This window comes from Lytechinus variegatus, chromosome 3 (genome assembly GCF_018143015.1).
Source record: "Lytechinus variegatus isolate NC3 chromosome 3, Lvar_3.0, whole genome shotgun sequence".
Lineage (NCBI taxonomy): Eukaryota > Metazoa > Echinodermata > Echinoidea > Temnopleuroida > Toxopneustidae > Lytechinus > Lytechinus variegatus.
This window is the reverse complement of record NC_054742.1, coordinates 31,272,196-31,288,064: the sequence shown is the minus strand read 5'-3', so window position 1 is coordinate 31,288,064 and position 15,869 is coordinate 31,272,196. Positions and strand designations below refer to the sequence as shown.

Here is a 15,869-nt window from a genome sequence, read left to right as displayed (position 1 = left end):
ATATGATGTGGCTTCTCCCCTTGACTGGTTGAAATAATAACTAGGTTCTTTTAAGATTTATAACTGGAATGCTTATAGATGTGGTAACTGAACTATAGGTGATTTTATATTGCAGAGTGCCAAAGGATATTATAAAAGCTAAGATATACCCACAGATGCTTTGCTATGAACAATTTTAAGCTGCTTAAATTACAAAATTTGTGCCATCTTTTTCTACAATTGTAAACTTAGGGCCATTTCAGCAATTCTCTTTTGCTGTATTAAATCTTGTAATTTAATATTAGGCTTTAATAGTTAAAGCTATGCAGACATTATCGTGATGGTATCTTGTGGTTTTTTGGCTGACTGCTCATTTGCATATTTAGTGCGCGCGACTATTTGCACATTTTATCAACAATTTGTATGGCATCGCCGTGGAAATCCCCTCCTATCTTAAACTAAAATAAATTGCTGCCGAGAAATTTAGTTATAAACAGAATAGGACTTGTACTTTCATTTTCTGCAAAAATTTAAAAATCAATTTTTTTTAAAACCAAAATTGACTGATTAGACGGTTTGGAAGAACGCAGACGAATTGATTATATATTTAATTTTTCTAGGTACAGATTAGTAAAATATAAACTTTGTATGAATAAGTGTGAGTTTTCTTCACCTATTGCCCAGAGTACAAGGAAATTTCCCTTCCACTATGTTTATTGCATTTGAAATGAAGAAGTATTTATTCTGTGTAATTAAGTGCCTTGAATTGTGCTGTGAAAGAAAGCAGGGGCCCGTTGCAGAAAGAGTTGCAATCAATCGCAACTCTAAAAATCACGCGCAACTTGATTTTCAACCAATCAACAACGCGCATTTGGGACTTGCGATTGATTTTTTGGCTTGCGTGTAAACGCAACTCTTTCTGCAACGGGCCCCAGATCTCTATTGTAGGAAGAAGTGGTTTAGTATTTATATTTCAAATAAAGAATATGCTTCAGATGTATTGCTTGTAAGATTTAGTGCCTTTACCATGTCAAATTTATTTAGTATACTCCTTAAAAATTCCTTTTGAGATTTTACTGTTAAATCAATGTTTGGTGCAAGATGCATGAAGACATTTTTGTATTTGTATATATTGTATATTTGTAAAGTTTATTTATAAATGGAAAATAAAATAAATTTGTTTACACTGGATTCTAGAGTGAAGATTGTGCAATGCCTATGTGTCTATGGGAGCTTAAACATGAAACATTCATACAATTAAAAACTGCAAGGCCATGTATGGTACACAAATATTGATGTGCATGAAAGTTTTGGGGTTGGTTTTGCTAAACTGCATGTATGATAGGTTGACACAATTTCAGTGTTACTATTGCAATATATTTTAGCCGGAAAATTAAACATGGATTGCAAGTCATGCACATCAAAGTTACACTCTATAGCAACTTGTAAAAAAGTTTGGAATTTTTACACCATTTCAAAGACATTCATTTTCAAAGAAAGACTAGTTTCCTGATTATCATGAATATATCAACTTTTTGAGTTGTACACACAGGTAACGAATATGGTCAATTGTGCAATTTTCCAGATATTTTACATTTGCAAAAGAGACATTCTATTCGCTGTTCGCCATAAATAGATTACCATGTTTTCATCTCGTGCATTATTTCTACCATTACAATCATATCTATTCACTATTGTATTTCATATACATAGTATACATATATATATATCCTCCCAACATCTATTAGTTAATGTATGCATCTCTGTACCTATTTTCCCCTCTCTCCCCTTGTCATTTATCTTTTCCTTTTCTCATCTCTTTCCTTCTCTTGCTCTCTGTCCCCTCTTTCTCCAATTTCTGTTTATTCTTTATTCACGAGTGGTCACATAGATGTCAACTATTTTTTATTGCAGTATTTCATTGATTTTCATTCTTTCCTTAAATATCCTCCAAGTTTCATGGGAAATATCAATTCAAACTAATATTGCTGCACATGTATATTATAGAAAGAAAGTTTTTCTTCTATCCTTTCAGTACTATGTATTCAGAGTACTGCATTGTATTGGAGTATTGGCATCCCTGTAATCAGTTCCAACTATAAAGCCTTTTACATAGTGAAAACATTTTGATGATTATATATTTGTTGATCAAAAAGCATCTTTATTACACAAAATGGTACAAAAATTGAAGAATATCAACTCAGATACAAAGTTCTTTGCATATGGTGACAAAATCCACTTGAAAAACTACATGTATACATGTACAGTATTTATACACTAGGCAATGATAGAACTTTTACAGAAATAACTGAGGAGATAATCGAGTATCATTACTCCTACCCACCCCCCCCCCCCCCACAAAAAAAGAACAATAACACAACCAAATTTGCAAATGAACAAAAACTAAGCCATTGGGAGAATCTGAGCAGCCATATGACATTTATGGATTATTTAGTCTACCCAAACAAGTTGGTTTGAATAAATTGAAAAAAGGAGCATCAATGCTGAAAATTTCATCCATATTAGATATAATGTATGTTGGTTCACACTTGCTATTTTTTTTTATGTCATTAAAAATGAAATATTTCCATTTTTTTCCTTATATCAGGTAAGACATGGTTTGAGTCTACCTTGAACATGTGTGATCACTAGTCTTGTATTTGGACTCAAAAGCTTCTTATTAAATCTACAAAAACATACAATACTGCATATAATAAAATACACAAATATAGTGTGTGACATCGGCTCTTAGAACTGTTTCTTGAAATCCAGAGTCTTTGGTTTTTCACATCCAATTTGAAGATTTCAGTGTATAAAATTGTTTTATTTTCCAAGAAAAGAAAAACTATGTTTCATACATTGTCAGGAGGCTAAAATAGTGTGTAGAAATTTGATAAGGCTAAAAAAATTGAGGAATGATTGAAGTTAGGAAATCAATTAATCGTGATCAATATTACTCATCACATTGCATAGCACAGAAGATTGGTACTGATAAAATCCAAAAAATATTTGAGTGAGAATAAACATGCCATATATTTTGTATAAATATTCCTTTTTGCAATTTGCATCAGAAAGATGACTTTCAAATTTTCAAGTTTGTGATTACATTTTGCCTACAATCATTTTGTATGCTATACATATATGGACATCAGGAAGTGAAATTTTTTGGTTGTCAAGTCCAAAATTTGCAGAAATAACATTCAGCGTATGAAGTATATCATCATTCTAGCTACACACATTGAAAATTCAGTAAAGAGCAAGATATATTCACAAATGTGTATAATGGTTTACCAGTCTAATTTACCTAAAATTCACTCATATTCAACTGTTCAAATATATTATACAAAATATATTATCATGGAGACCCATTTTACATGAGATAAAATCAAACTACAAGAATAAATTAGTGAATTAATGAGTTTATGAAAACAAAACCCTAATTCGTAAATACACGTCATGGCAACTATAAAAATAAGGCACATTGATTAGGAGCTTATCAAGGTTGAAGTAATTCATGTGATATTGAAGAATAATAACAAGGAAGACCCAAATGGATATCTGCAATATACAAACCACAAGCCATGTCAAATCCCCTGCACATGTTCTGGTATGTCACATTAGCCACTCATGACCACCTTGAATCACATTTCTGGGGAGTATTCATGAAACAATGGCTGATTTTAACTGACAAATTTGCTATGAGCAAATCAGATGCAAGAATCTGATTGCTGAAATCACAATTTGTTTCATGAAATGCTCTCATGGGAAACTCATGACACTCAATATTATTAATATTACTAGGTGCAATAGTGCTCTGTTGATTAACAATGAATGAAATTATCTACTTCAGCAGGGCAATTCCTCTGGGAAGACAATTCCAACAAGGTGGAAACCATCTTTTTAGTCTTTGTCATCCTCAGAAGTCAACTTACTCGTCAGGGGAACTACTTCGATACCAAATTCTACATCAATATGGGAAATATCCTCTGGAAGAGTTGTTCTAGAACCTTTGTTTTCAGCTTGTTGGGGATCACTTTTCTGGATGTTTTGTCACATTTTAAGAACTTGTTCCAAAATAATAATACAATTGACATTAGAGCCTGTGTTACTTGGTAGCAGAAATTGTCAGTCATTTAGATTCATTATAATAATCCTTTTAATGTCAAAGCGCCATATTCCAATACAATTGTTTAAGATACTAAAATCAACACATTTGATTGAATAATAGATTAATAAATAAATGGTAGCATTTGTTGACAAGTTTAATGAAGCAAGGCACTAACTCATCATAAGGCACCGTTCTGATAAAAAATATTGGCACTTTAGTGTGTTTAATGTATTTAATATCTTTAAACACATTTAATCATTTAAAGGCACATGTTTTCAATGAGGTAACGAAACTTGGTTGTTGTTTTTCATGCTTTATAACTTGAGATAATATTTTCTTGTCATACCTTATATTTCTCAAAATGCAAACTGCAGAGATGAAGTCACTATTGCTCTGAGAATGAAGGATACCATAACAGAGTGTACTAACATATCAACGTCTTAATCCTTCAGAAAACAGGTCATTAGATTTGAGATACACTGCTTTGTCACTCAACCTATATAATTTTTCAGGCATGACATTTTTGTATGATGATCTTTCATTATAGCAATCATAGAGCAAGCAGACTGCTCAAAAGTTAATACAAGCAAGTAGAATATTGTCAAGTACACCACAAAATAACCAGAAACAAAACACAAACCCTTTCTCACAATTTATACATAATATACACAAAGATGTGTAATAAATAAGGTAATATCTCTCTTCAACACATACATGTTATATATAGGAAGGTTTTGCATGGTACAAACTGATCATGTAGGAAGATGAGGAGGAGGCACTAGTTTAACATCCTTGAAATATGGATGTGAGAGAGCTGTCTTGGCTGATATCCTCTTGTCTGGTTCGTAGCAAAGCATAGACTAAGGAGGGAAAATAAATACACATTCTTATTATTTGTACAAACCTGGATATCAATAATCAGGTAAATCCATACTTGATTGCAGTTTACATTACTAAATTACTGTGAGTGGTAGAAGGGCTCATGAAAAGTACAACATTTTCCAGAGTTCATCTTTCTAGAACCTCTTAATACAAAGTAATGCAATTGAGTGCAAATATGAAAGAACCGGTCTGAATGGTCTCTTGCCAGTATTTCAAGAAAAGATTCATGTTCCAGGATGTAGATTGGCCATTCCATTTAGTGAATGAATGCAAACCTTTGTGTTATAGAGCCCATAAGAAGCCATTCAAATTAAAAGCAAAGTGCATCCATATTAATGACTGAATAAAATATGATCTTAAAGCTTATGTAAAAAAATTTAAGAATCTCATTTGAATTGCAGCAGATATGGTAAATTGCCAATTTATCTACTGCTAACTCATCCACTCACCACATGATCTACTTTCATTTAATGCCCTTCCGTTCATCAACAATTCATTTAACACCATTTGGTCTATTAACCAATTGGTCCAGTCATCACTTTGTCTTATCACCATTTTGTCTCGTAACCAAATTGTCTAATATCCATTTCATTTTCATTAATTTTGCACAATTTAACACTTAGTCCAATTAGACCAAATGGTATATGGACTAAACGGCTATCGGACCAACTGGTTATTAGAAGGAATTGCATTAAACTAAATGAAGCAGACCATGTGTGAGTGGACGAACTGATGGTAGACCAAATAATAGTAAACGAGTTAGCAATTGGATGAATTGGCATTAGACAAAATGGAAATAAACCGATAATATGCCTTGTAAATCAATAGTAAAAATATACTGATCCTGGTGTATTTCAATTTAAGCTGTGCATAATTTTTCTGAACAGGTTTAATAAACAACTCCCTTATCTGCATGCAAAGCATATCATTTTAATGAGTTTTTATAATTTGAAAGACACTGAATCTTCTCTACAGTAGGTGGTGTAAACGGTCTGATCAGTTTATCAATGGCATACTTATACATTTGACCATTTGGCAGTCTGAAGACCTGTTAAGACTGCATGTAAATCAATCTATTGGGGTATTTTCATTTTTTGTTGTCAATGGCATCTATTAAAGAGCTAGCTGTCACAAGTAAAGTACACAAGAAAAAAACTACAAAAATATTATGCTCCAAACCTAACATCTAATTTACATTGTTTGAGATTAGTAATTATAGGCTCTTAAACCAAACCAAAAATTTGAATTTCTGTCAATTTTATATTCACAATATAATTATTTGTCTTTTGCAGTAGAATGTTTCAAAAATTGCATATCATTATAGCCTGTTATTTATATGGCTGCTTATGCTGATATATCAGTACCATACCTTGAGTAAATCCTTGCCATCTTTATTGAGCATGGGGACAATCTTGCTGAAATCCTGAGGTGACCATCTTGGGAAACTGGTTTTGTAGTCTGGTAGAGAAGTGACCCCAGGCCAGAGTTTTTCATCTGGAGTGCCCATTGTCCGGAATATCCTGAAGAGCTGGTCAATTTCAGAATCACCCGGGAATAGAGCTCTCCTTGTTATCTTTAAAGAGAAAAATTGAGATAAGGACATTTACCTCTCTGTGACAATGCGTGTCACTTGTGTTAGAAATGAGGGGTTAACTTTCACATGTGATTTGGGTAGTAGCACATGTGGTTTTCAACTGGACAGGTCTCAGGTAAATCCTACCTGTCATAATTAGAAGTCCATGCTGATATTTCATGCTATGTTCTGACCAGTTTCTGACCATGGCTCGTCCATGTTGCACATGTTCCCCTCTCATCCATTTAATCATGTTGTTTACCGGTCAGCTACTTTTAGAGGAAGAAAGTCCTGTCAGCATCCTTGGGTTGGGATGCTTGAAACTTTCTGAGATGTAAATATTCGATTGGTCAGTTCTAGTTTCCAAGGGGAGGGCTTTCACCTTACAATGTTATGTTTTATATCATATTGTTGCCAGGAGTGGCAAGAGATTCATTTGAATAAATCTAGGTATAAATATGGGAAATTGGGGGAGAATAGTCAGTTAGTCTTCAACCATCGACAGAACGGCGTCCTAACTCATTGAGTGTACATACGGTCACTCTCTTATCAAACATTGTAACTTGGAACTTTGTGAAGTTTTGAAGAACCTGAATAAATACTCATTTGTACATAGTAAATGTACATGATCGTCTCTTGAGTTATTCTTTCAACGAGGTTGCTTCATCACATTTGGTGGCAGCGGTGGGATGGTTTATCCCAAGTCACAACGATATTCAAGAAGCTGAGACATTATTTCTGCGCTGTGTGAATCCAGAGATATTGCCTGATCCGGTCGTCGCCGAGTGGCTCACCGTGCAAGATATATCGTTGTTAAGTCTTAGAAAGGACTGATGAGAATTAAAGTTAGAAGTCGGCAAAGTAGCTGAATCAAAAAGGTTGTAACATTACTGCAGAGACAAGTCGGTTGAAATTGACTGAAAACACCAGTAAAGTTATGAAAGGCTGGTGAATGCTACGAACTGATTACGAATTGCTGTGACTGAACAGAACTGATCAGAAGTTCATTGCGGGGATTGATTGAAGTGTATCAGACTGGTCAGAAGTTGCGGGGGCCCGGACAGATGTTGCTGGGACGGGACAGATGTTGATGAGACTCAACGGAAGCTGTTGTGACTGGACAGAAGTGCGGCAGTGACCGAACAGACGTCACAGTGAGCGGTATTAAACCAGTAGTGGAGAGGAGCTTTATAGCCTACCAGCTGACCAGTAAATTTGATAGAGGGGTAAGTGAGCTCTTGTAGTTATTGGTATGTTGGTTAGGCAAGGCAGATAGGATTAATCTTAGTATAATCAGTTGATAGATGTTTGATAACCATTTACACTTTTGTTTGATTGATTTATAGTAGGACTTATTTCAGTATGAGTGATAGGAATAAGTTAGCCCAGTTGAGGGTACCTGAATTGAAGGAAAAGTGTGAAGAGTTGGGACTGCCTTGTGAGGGTATGAATAAGAGTGAATTGGTTAGGGTATTAGAAGTCGCTCTGCAAACTGGGCAGGGTGATATTCCTAGTAATGAAGATGTCATACCAGATGATATTACAAACCAAGAACTACAAACTAGTAGAGAGGATATGCGCATGCAATTTGAGCTGGAGAAATTGCGTATGCAGCTGCGCCTTGCAGAGTTGGATAAGGAGAAGCGCGAAAGCTCAAGTTCGGGGCCAGTCCCTCATAATATGACATCAACAGGGGATTTAAGAAAACAGCTCCCAGTATATAGGGAGGGGGATGATATAGATGTTTTTTCTCCGAACATTTGAGAAAGTGGCACAATTATATTCTTGGCCAAAAGATATGTGGGCATTGCAATTAGCACCTTTACTTAATGGAAAAGCTAGGGAGGCATACGCCAGGCTCTCTCTTGGGGAGAGTAATGACTATGAGTCTGTTAAGGGGGCAATACTAAGACGATATGACTTAACCCCAGAAGCCTACAGGGTCAAGTTTAGAGAACTTAAGGTAGACCGAGACGAGACTTATACTGAGTTTTCAGTAAAACTTAACGACTTACTGGGACGTTGGCTAGAAGGAGCTAATGCAGCGCAGGATGTGCATAGATTGAAAGAAGAAATTTTGAAGGAGCAAATGCTCAAGCAGGTCCCCATTGATTTAAGGGTGTGGTTACAAGACCATGAGCCACAGTCCATAGATCAAATGGCGAGACTGGCTGACCAGTATGTAGTGAGTAGGAAGGGAGTAGGGCCTGACCAGTTTAGGCGAGACTATAGGCCCCAAAAACAATTACCGCCACGGGAGACACAGGGAGCAAGAGGGGGGAGGGGCGATACACCCAATAATTCTGCACCTAGTCAGAAAGAGGGAAACCAACCTCGTCAACCCAGACGATGTTATGGTTGCGGAAAATTAGGACATCTGGTGATAAATTGTCCCTCTGCTCCAAAGCAGAACCCCAAAATGAACCCAAAACAAGAACCAGCATATTTTTGTCGATCTCAGGCAGAGCTGGGCGGTCAAACAAACCGATTTCTGGAGGCATATACTAGTGATGGATTCCTGGGGGGAAGCAAAATTAAGATACTGAGAGATTCGGGTTGCACTCATTCTATGGTGAAAAGTAGTCGGGTTGACCCAAGCCTAATAATTCCAGGTGAGAGAATTAAAATGAAAGGTCTATTTGCGAAAAGAGAATTGCCTGTGGCGCGAGTGTATCTAGAGAGTGAACCCTACAATATAAAGAAGTGGGTTAGAGTGGGTATAGTGGATGAGAATAATGAGATGGAGGTGGACCTTATTTTGGGGAATGAACTTGTTGGGGAGGATGACCCAGAGTTACAAGCCCCCATACTTTGTGAAGGGTCATCTATGATTGTGACAAGGAGCAGGGCGAGAGAGAATGAGAACCAAGAGGAGGCAGAAAGAAAAGAAAGACAGGAGTCAGGGGTAAAGGTTAATGACCTGTTTGATGGAGAGATTGAGAATGAGGAGGGAATGAGTGATAGTGATGGAGAAGGGGGAAATAATGATATACAGGCCCCCACAATTACCCCAGAAGTAAATTGTCTAGACATAGGAAGGGATAAGCTCATCTCTGTCCAGCAAGAGGATGCTTCTCTCAAATCAATTTGGGAGAAAGTTGAAGAAGACGAGGGTAATGAGGGACAGTGTTATTTCTATGTTGAAAATGGCATCCTTATGAGGAAATGGTCTACCAAAACCCAACACAAGGGGGAGGGATTTAGGCAAATTGTGGTACCCAAGCAGTACAGATTAAAGCTACTTCAGGTTGCCCATGACAACCTAACAGCTGGACATTTAGGAGTTGGGAAGACACAACAACGCCTAATGCAAAACTTCTACTGGCCAGGTATTTTTAGGGATGTAGCTGAGTTTTGTAGGACCTGTGGGCCTTGTCAGAAATGTGCTGGGCAGGTAGGGGGTAAAGCAAAACTGGTATCAGTACCTGTAATCCACACCCCATTCAGGAAAATATCCATGGATATTGTTGGGCCACTACCCCGCACCAAAAATGGAAACAAATACATCCTCGTGGTATGTGATTATGCCACTAGATACCCAGAAGCTGTACCCCTCCCTTCTATTGAAGCTTCAAGGGTTGCTAATGAGCTAATTAAGATCTTTAGTAGGGTGGGTATCCCAGACGAAATATTGACTGACCAGGGGACAAATTTCATGTCCATCCTCATCAAACAGCTGTGCGAGAGTTTAGGGATTAGGCAGATAAGGACCAGCCCCTATCACCCCCAGGCCAATGGTCTAGTAGAAAGATTTAATGGCACTCTCAAGGGAATGATAAAGCCATACTGTGTGGAAGGGAAGGTGACCTGGGATGAGGTCATCCCATATGTACTCTTTGCGTACAGGGAAGTTCCCCAAGACTCCACAGGGTTTTCCCCTTTTGAATTGCTATATGGGCATAAAGTTAGGGGACCACTGGATGTCATTAGAGAGACATGGGCGGGGGAGATCCCATCAGAAGAGGGAATAGTATCATATGTACTAGACAGCAGGGATAGGTTAGCTACAATCACTAAAGAGGCACAGGCAAACCTAGCTGATGCACAGAAAAGACAGAAGGTGTGGTATGACAGAAAATCTCGGGCTCAAAATCTAGAGATAGGGCAGAAAGTCCTCGTTCTTCTTCCCTCGTCTAGCAACAAACTGCTGGCAAAATGGCAGGGCCCTTACCCGATAGTTCAGAAATTGAGTGAGGTAAACTACGCGATTGAGATGGGGGATAAGAGAAAGAAACATCGAGTATTCCATGTAAATATGATTCGGCGGTGGAGAGAGAGAGAAGAGTCAGTGTTGTTTGGAGAGGTGGTAGAGGAAGAGAGTGAAGAGGATATTGAAGCTTTTATCGAGCCAATTCGTAACAACTCGATGCCAAGTCTGATTGAAATACCAGACTACCTAACGTCCGACCAGACCAATCAACTTAGGGAGTTGCTTGAAGAAAATGGTGACATCTTGAGTGACAAACCAGGACGGACGGACATAGTACACCATGACTTAAAAACTAATGAGGGCCGACCTATAAGACAGAGACCGTATCGACTCCCCCATATCGTTAAAGACACGGTCAAGAGAGAGCTTGACGACATGCTGGAGGCGGGTATCATATCTCACTCTGACTCTGCTTATGCTAGTCCATTAGTGATCGTAAAGAAAAAGGATGGGAACCTGAGATTATGCGTCGATTACAGAAAATTGAACCAAATTACAGAGTTCGATGCATACCCCATGCCAAATATCGAAGAAATCATTGATGAATTGGGTAAGGCCAAGTACATGACAACAATTGATCTGACAAAGGGATATTGGCAAGTACCCCTCACAGAAGCTAAAAGAAAATCGGCATTCATAACTCCTTTCGGGTTGTTTGAATTCAATGTCATGCCATTTGGGATGCAAGGGGCGCCTGCAACTTTTCAAAGGCTTATTGTGGGGCTGATTTTGCGACCGCTTATATAGATGATATCATCATTTACAGTGAAACCTGGGAAGATCATTCATTCATTCATTTCATTCATTTATTGATTCCACTTTTAAAACAAATATCATAATATACGTAACAAATGTGGTCATAAACATAGTGTATCAATGATAAAATTAAGTATCTAACATAAGTTTTTTTTTTTTAAGCATAAGGTACACTACAAATGTAAAAAAGTGACGAAAACCTAAATAAAAAGCAGAGCTTGTAAAAAAATTAGGCTCCCAATGGGGAAAAATATAAGTTGTTACTTTGAGCGAACAAATGTGGAAACGGAATACATATTTATTACGTAGTTTGTTTTACACAAATGGTATCGAATGGCATCAGGTTACCAGAAAAAGATGAAATAGAAAAAAAACCGAATAGAAATAAAAATAGCAAAATAAAAAGAAATTGGAAAACGACCAAAAAGACGGGGGGGGGGGGTCAAGGGATATAAAGAGAAAGAATAGACAAAATTAATTAATTAATTGCAGTCATCAGTACGATCCAGCATTGTACCTCTCCAAGAGGTATAACTTAAGCTTGCGTTTGAAACAATTGAGAGATGGGCTTTCAACCAGTTTGTTATTAAGGCTGTTCCAGAATTTGGGTCCTGTTGTAGTAAAGGTGCTATTAGCAAAAACGGTTCGGGCTTGTGGGAGATGGTAATGATTAGCTTGTCTAGTTGAATGGGAATGTACAATGAAATTGCGTTGAAATAATGGCGCAAAGGCATCTGGTAAATTGTCATTCTTGAGTTCGAACATAAATATGCCAAGGTTGTACAAATATAAATCAGATATTTTTAAGATTTTGCAATTATAAAAAAGGTTGTTTGTATGGGCCCGAAATCCAGCGTTATTGATTATTCTTATAACACGCTTTTGGACAATGTTGATTTTATCCAAGAGGGTTTTGGAGCTATTACCCCATGTTAAAATACAGTAATTGAAGTAGGGCAAGATTAGAGCAGAATAAAGTATACGTAACACATGAAAGGGTACAAAGTGTTTCAGTTTGTTTATCACACCAGTGTTACGAGATAATATTTTACATAAGGAATCAATCTGTACCTGCCACGTTAGCTTACTGTCGATGTATATACCTAAAAATTTGGTAGAGTTAACCTGGGAGATGTTTTTGTTATTTATAAGTATACTACCGGGTAAAGTGGAAAGTGAGTTGCTGAATAGCATAAAATTAGTTTTATCAACGTTAAGGGACAATTTATTGGCCTGTATCCAATCGAAAACAGCTGTTAGTTCAGCATTAATGATATCTAAAAGAGTATTGGGGTTATGATGGGAGCAAAAAATATTGGAGTCGTCAGCAAAAAGAATAAAAGATAACATCGAAGAGGAATTTTGTAAATCATTGATATATAAAATAAAAAGGAGCGGGCCTAATAACGAACCTTGTGGGACTCCACATCTAATGGTTTGAGAAGTTGATTCAACACCATTAATATAAACATATTGTTGTCTATCGTAAAGATAGTCCCTGAACCACTCCAAGGCCTTTCCTCGAATTCCATAGTGAGACAACTTGTGTAGCAATATATCATGGTTAATGGTATCGAAGGCCTTGGAGAGGTCCAGAAAAATACCCGCAGTATGTAACTTGCTGTCAAAAGCTCTAGCAATTTTATTGATAAATAACAAGAGTGCATGTGTTGTTGAATGTTGTTTGCGGAAACCAAACTGAGAACCTGAAAGCACATTATTGCTGTTTAAAAAATCAATGAGGCGAGAGTAAACAATTTTTTCTAATATCTTGGAAAAGCTGGTTAAAAGAGATATAGGGCGATAATTTCCTATGTCATGTTTATTGCCTTTCTTAAAGATAGGTATGACCTTGGAAATCTTCATTTTCTTTGGAACCGAGCCAGTTGTTAAAGATAAATTAAATATATGTGTTAACGGACAGACTATTTGGCAAATGACCTTTTTTAATAAGGCATTTGTTACACCGTCATATCCAGGGCTTTTCTTAAGCTTCAAGTTGCTTACAATGTCGATAACCTCAGTTTCTTGAACAGGAAGGAAAAATAAACTATGAACAATTTTATTACGTAGGAAAGAATGAAAAGGGGTTTTGGGAGTAGGTATGTTCTCTGCAAGATTGGGTCCTATGTTAATAAAAAATGAATTGAATGCATTGGCAATGCTAGTCTGATCGTCAATGCATGTGCCTTTAAACTGGATGTCGTTAATATCATGATTATCATTATTTGTTTTATTTAAAACCTTATTAATTATTTTCCACGTACCACCAATGTTAGATCTAAATAAGGAAAATTGATTCGAAAAGTATTGTTCTTTTGCCATACGTAGAGTAGAAGTTAACATATTCCTGTAAAGTTTGTATCTCATTTTGTTAGTTTCGCTAGGATTTGCTTTGTATTTATAGAATAATCTGTTTTTCTTATTTATAGACCTGAGTAAACCTTTGGAAATCCAGGGTGATCTGGGTATCTTCTTATAATTTCGACGATCAGAGCATTGAAGGGGTATGGTGGTATCAAGTGATTCAAAGAATATATCAATAAACTTATCAAAAGCTAGGTTGGAATCTTCGAGATTAAGTATCGGCTGCCAGCTAATAACCGAAAGACTTTCTTTAAATCTATTAATGTTGTTCTCAGATAAAATCCGAAATTCGTTGTTTTTAGATTTTGTTGGTGGGGGGGAATGTTTCATGTTTGATATGAAGGAAAATATTGGAAAATGATCAGATAAATCAGAGACAATAATTCCAGAAAGGGAAGGAGTATGTATATTTGTAAAGATATTATCTATTAGGGTTGACGAGTTATCAGTAACTCTAGTGGGCCTCGTGATGGCTGGAGTGAATGAATGTGTGAGTAAAATCTCGACAAAGTCTCTGTAATTTGAATTTTGGTGATATTGAAATAGGTTGATATTAAAGTCTCCCATAATAAAGCATGGTTTGTTACTGATGATAGGTGAGGACAATATAGACTGGAGTATAGATATAAATTGTGAAGAATCAGCGTTTGGAGGTCTATAAATTTCACCTATGATAATGTTTTTATCACAATTCAATTCAACAAAAATACATTCGATATCTTGAGTCATGTATGTTAATTCAGGTCTAGTATCAAAAACTAGCTCATCCGATATATAAAGTGCGACTCCGCCTCCTGATTTGCCTACCCTATTGTTGCAAATAAGCTTGAACCCTTCTATTGAATGAATTGATGTGGGCGAGTCAGTGAACCAGGTTTCACAAAGTCCAATAATTGAAAGATTTACATCTAAATCATTGATGAATAATTGGAATGGGTCGAAGTTTTTGTTGAGGCTACGTACATTGTGGTGTAGAAGAGAGAGTGAACTTGGGCACCTGGCAAAAGTGTTCTCAAATAATTGGCTTGAAAGATAATAGTTAGAAGACAAGTTGTTCACAAAAACATCATTTTCATCTGTGTCAAGTTGGAACTCAGGCATTTCGTTGTTAAGTTGATTAATACTATTTACTGCACTATGATATGGGGGAGAAAGAATTTCAGGATCGTGGTTTGCCAAAGAAGCAACATTAGTATCAATGGGGCAATTGGTCATGAAAAGAACTGGTTGAGAGTTGGGATTGAAATAGGTGAAATTAACATAAATAGCTTGTACAAAATGGGTTGGACCATTGAGCTATTACAGATCATTGAAAAATGTGTGTACAAAAGAGAGCATATGTAAATTTCTGAAAGAAAGTAACAATCTAAATACCAGGCTGGATCGCAACAAGGAATGCAGGGGGAATTGACAGTGAAAATAAAAAACAAATGCAAATCAGAAAGAAAATGTAATCTGGTTTTCCTTAATGACTTTATGTAAAACATTGAATATTCAGATGCGTTACAGTGTATTACAGAACTAATACCAAATAAGATAACAGTATGGGACATAGGTCTTAAATGACAACTCACGGTTACCACCTAAGTGAATTAAGGAGGAAATTATAACTCCAAAAAATCAATGTATGTGCAGTTTATAAAAAACTAGCCGTATAAAGAAAATCAAAGTTGTAGAACTACTGTTAGACCAATTATAGTGGAAAAGATCTAGAATCAACAGGCCAACATGAAATCAATAGGATTTGGTGTCATATGAAATTTGTGGGATTAGATGTCAGCTTACATAAGATGACATTCCATGTGGTTTTGTCAGTATACAAGAACCCACACTTGTCACAGCAGTTTGCAGCCTTTTAGACAAAATCATATGGAAAAAACAATTATATCAAATATAGTGATTTTCAAAAGTTATCAGCAGATTTGGTATTCCATACCAGCCAAAATATCCAGTTCTACATCAGTATGGAAAGTAAGGCACTGTCCCTATCGGGA

At 36.4% G+C, this 15,869-nt stretch overlaps 1 protein-coding gene across 1 annotated transcript in view; it reads right to left on the bottom strand.

Annotated features, from left to right (window-relative positions):
• Nucleotides 1–4,404: 4,404 nt before the first annotated feature.
• LOC121410761 (cyclin-dependent kinase 2-like) overlaps nucleotides 4,405–15,869 on the bottom strand; it is a 33,610-nt gene continuing 22,145 nt past the window's right edge. The window contains exons 6-7 of the mRNA XM_041603047.1: nucleotides 6,339–6,542; nucleotides 4,405–4,947 (exon numbers count right to left, since the gene is read on the bottom strand). Of these exons, the coding sequence (XP_041458981.1) occupies nucleotides 4,840–4,947; nucleotides 6,339–6,542 (312 nt within the window). The 3' untranslated portion in view covers nucleotides 4,405–4,839. The remainder of the gene's footprint in view (nucleotides 4,948–6,338; nucleotides 6,543–15,869) is intronic.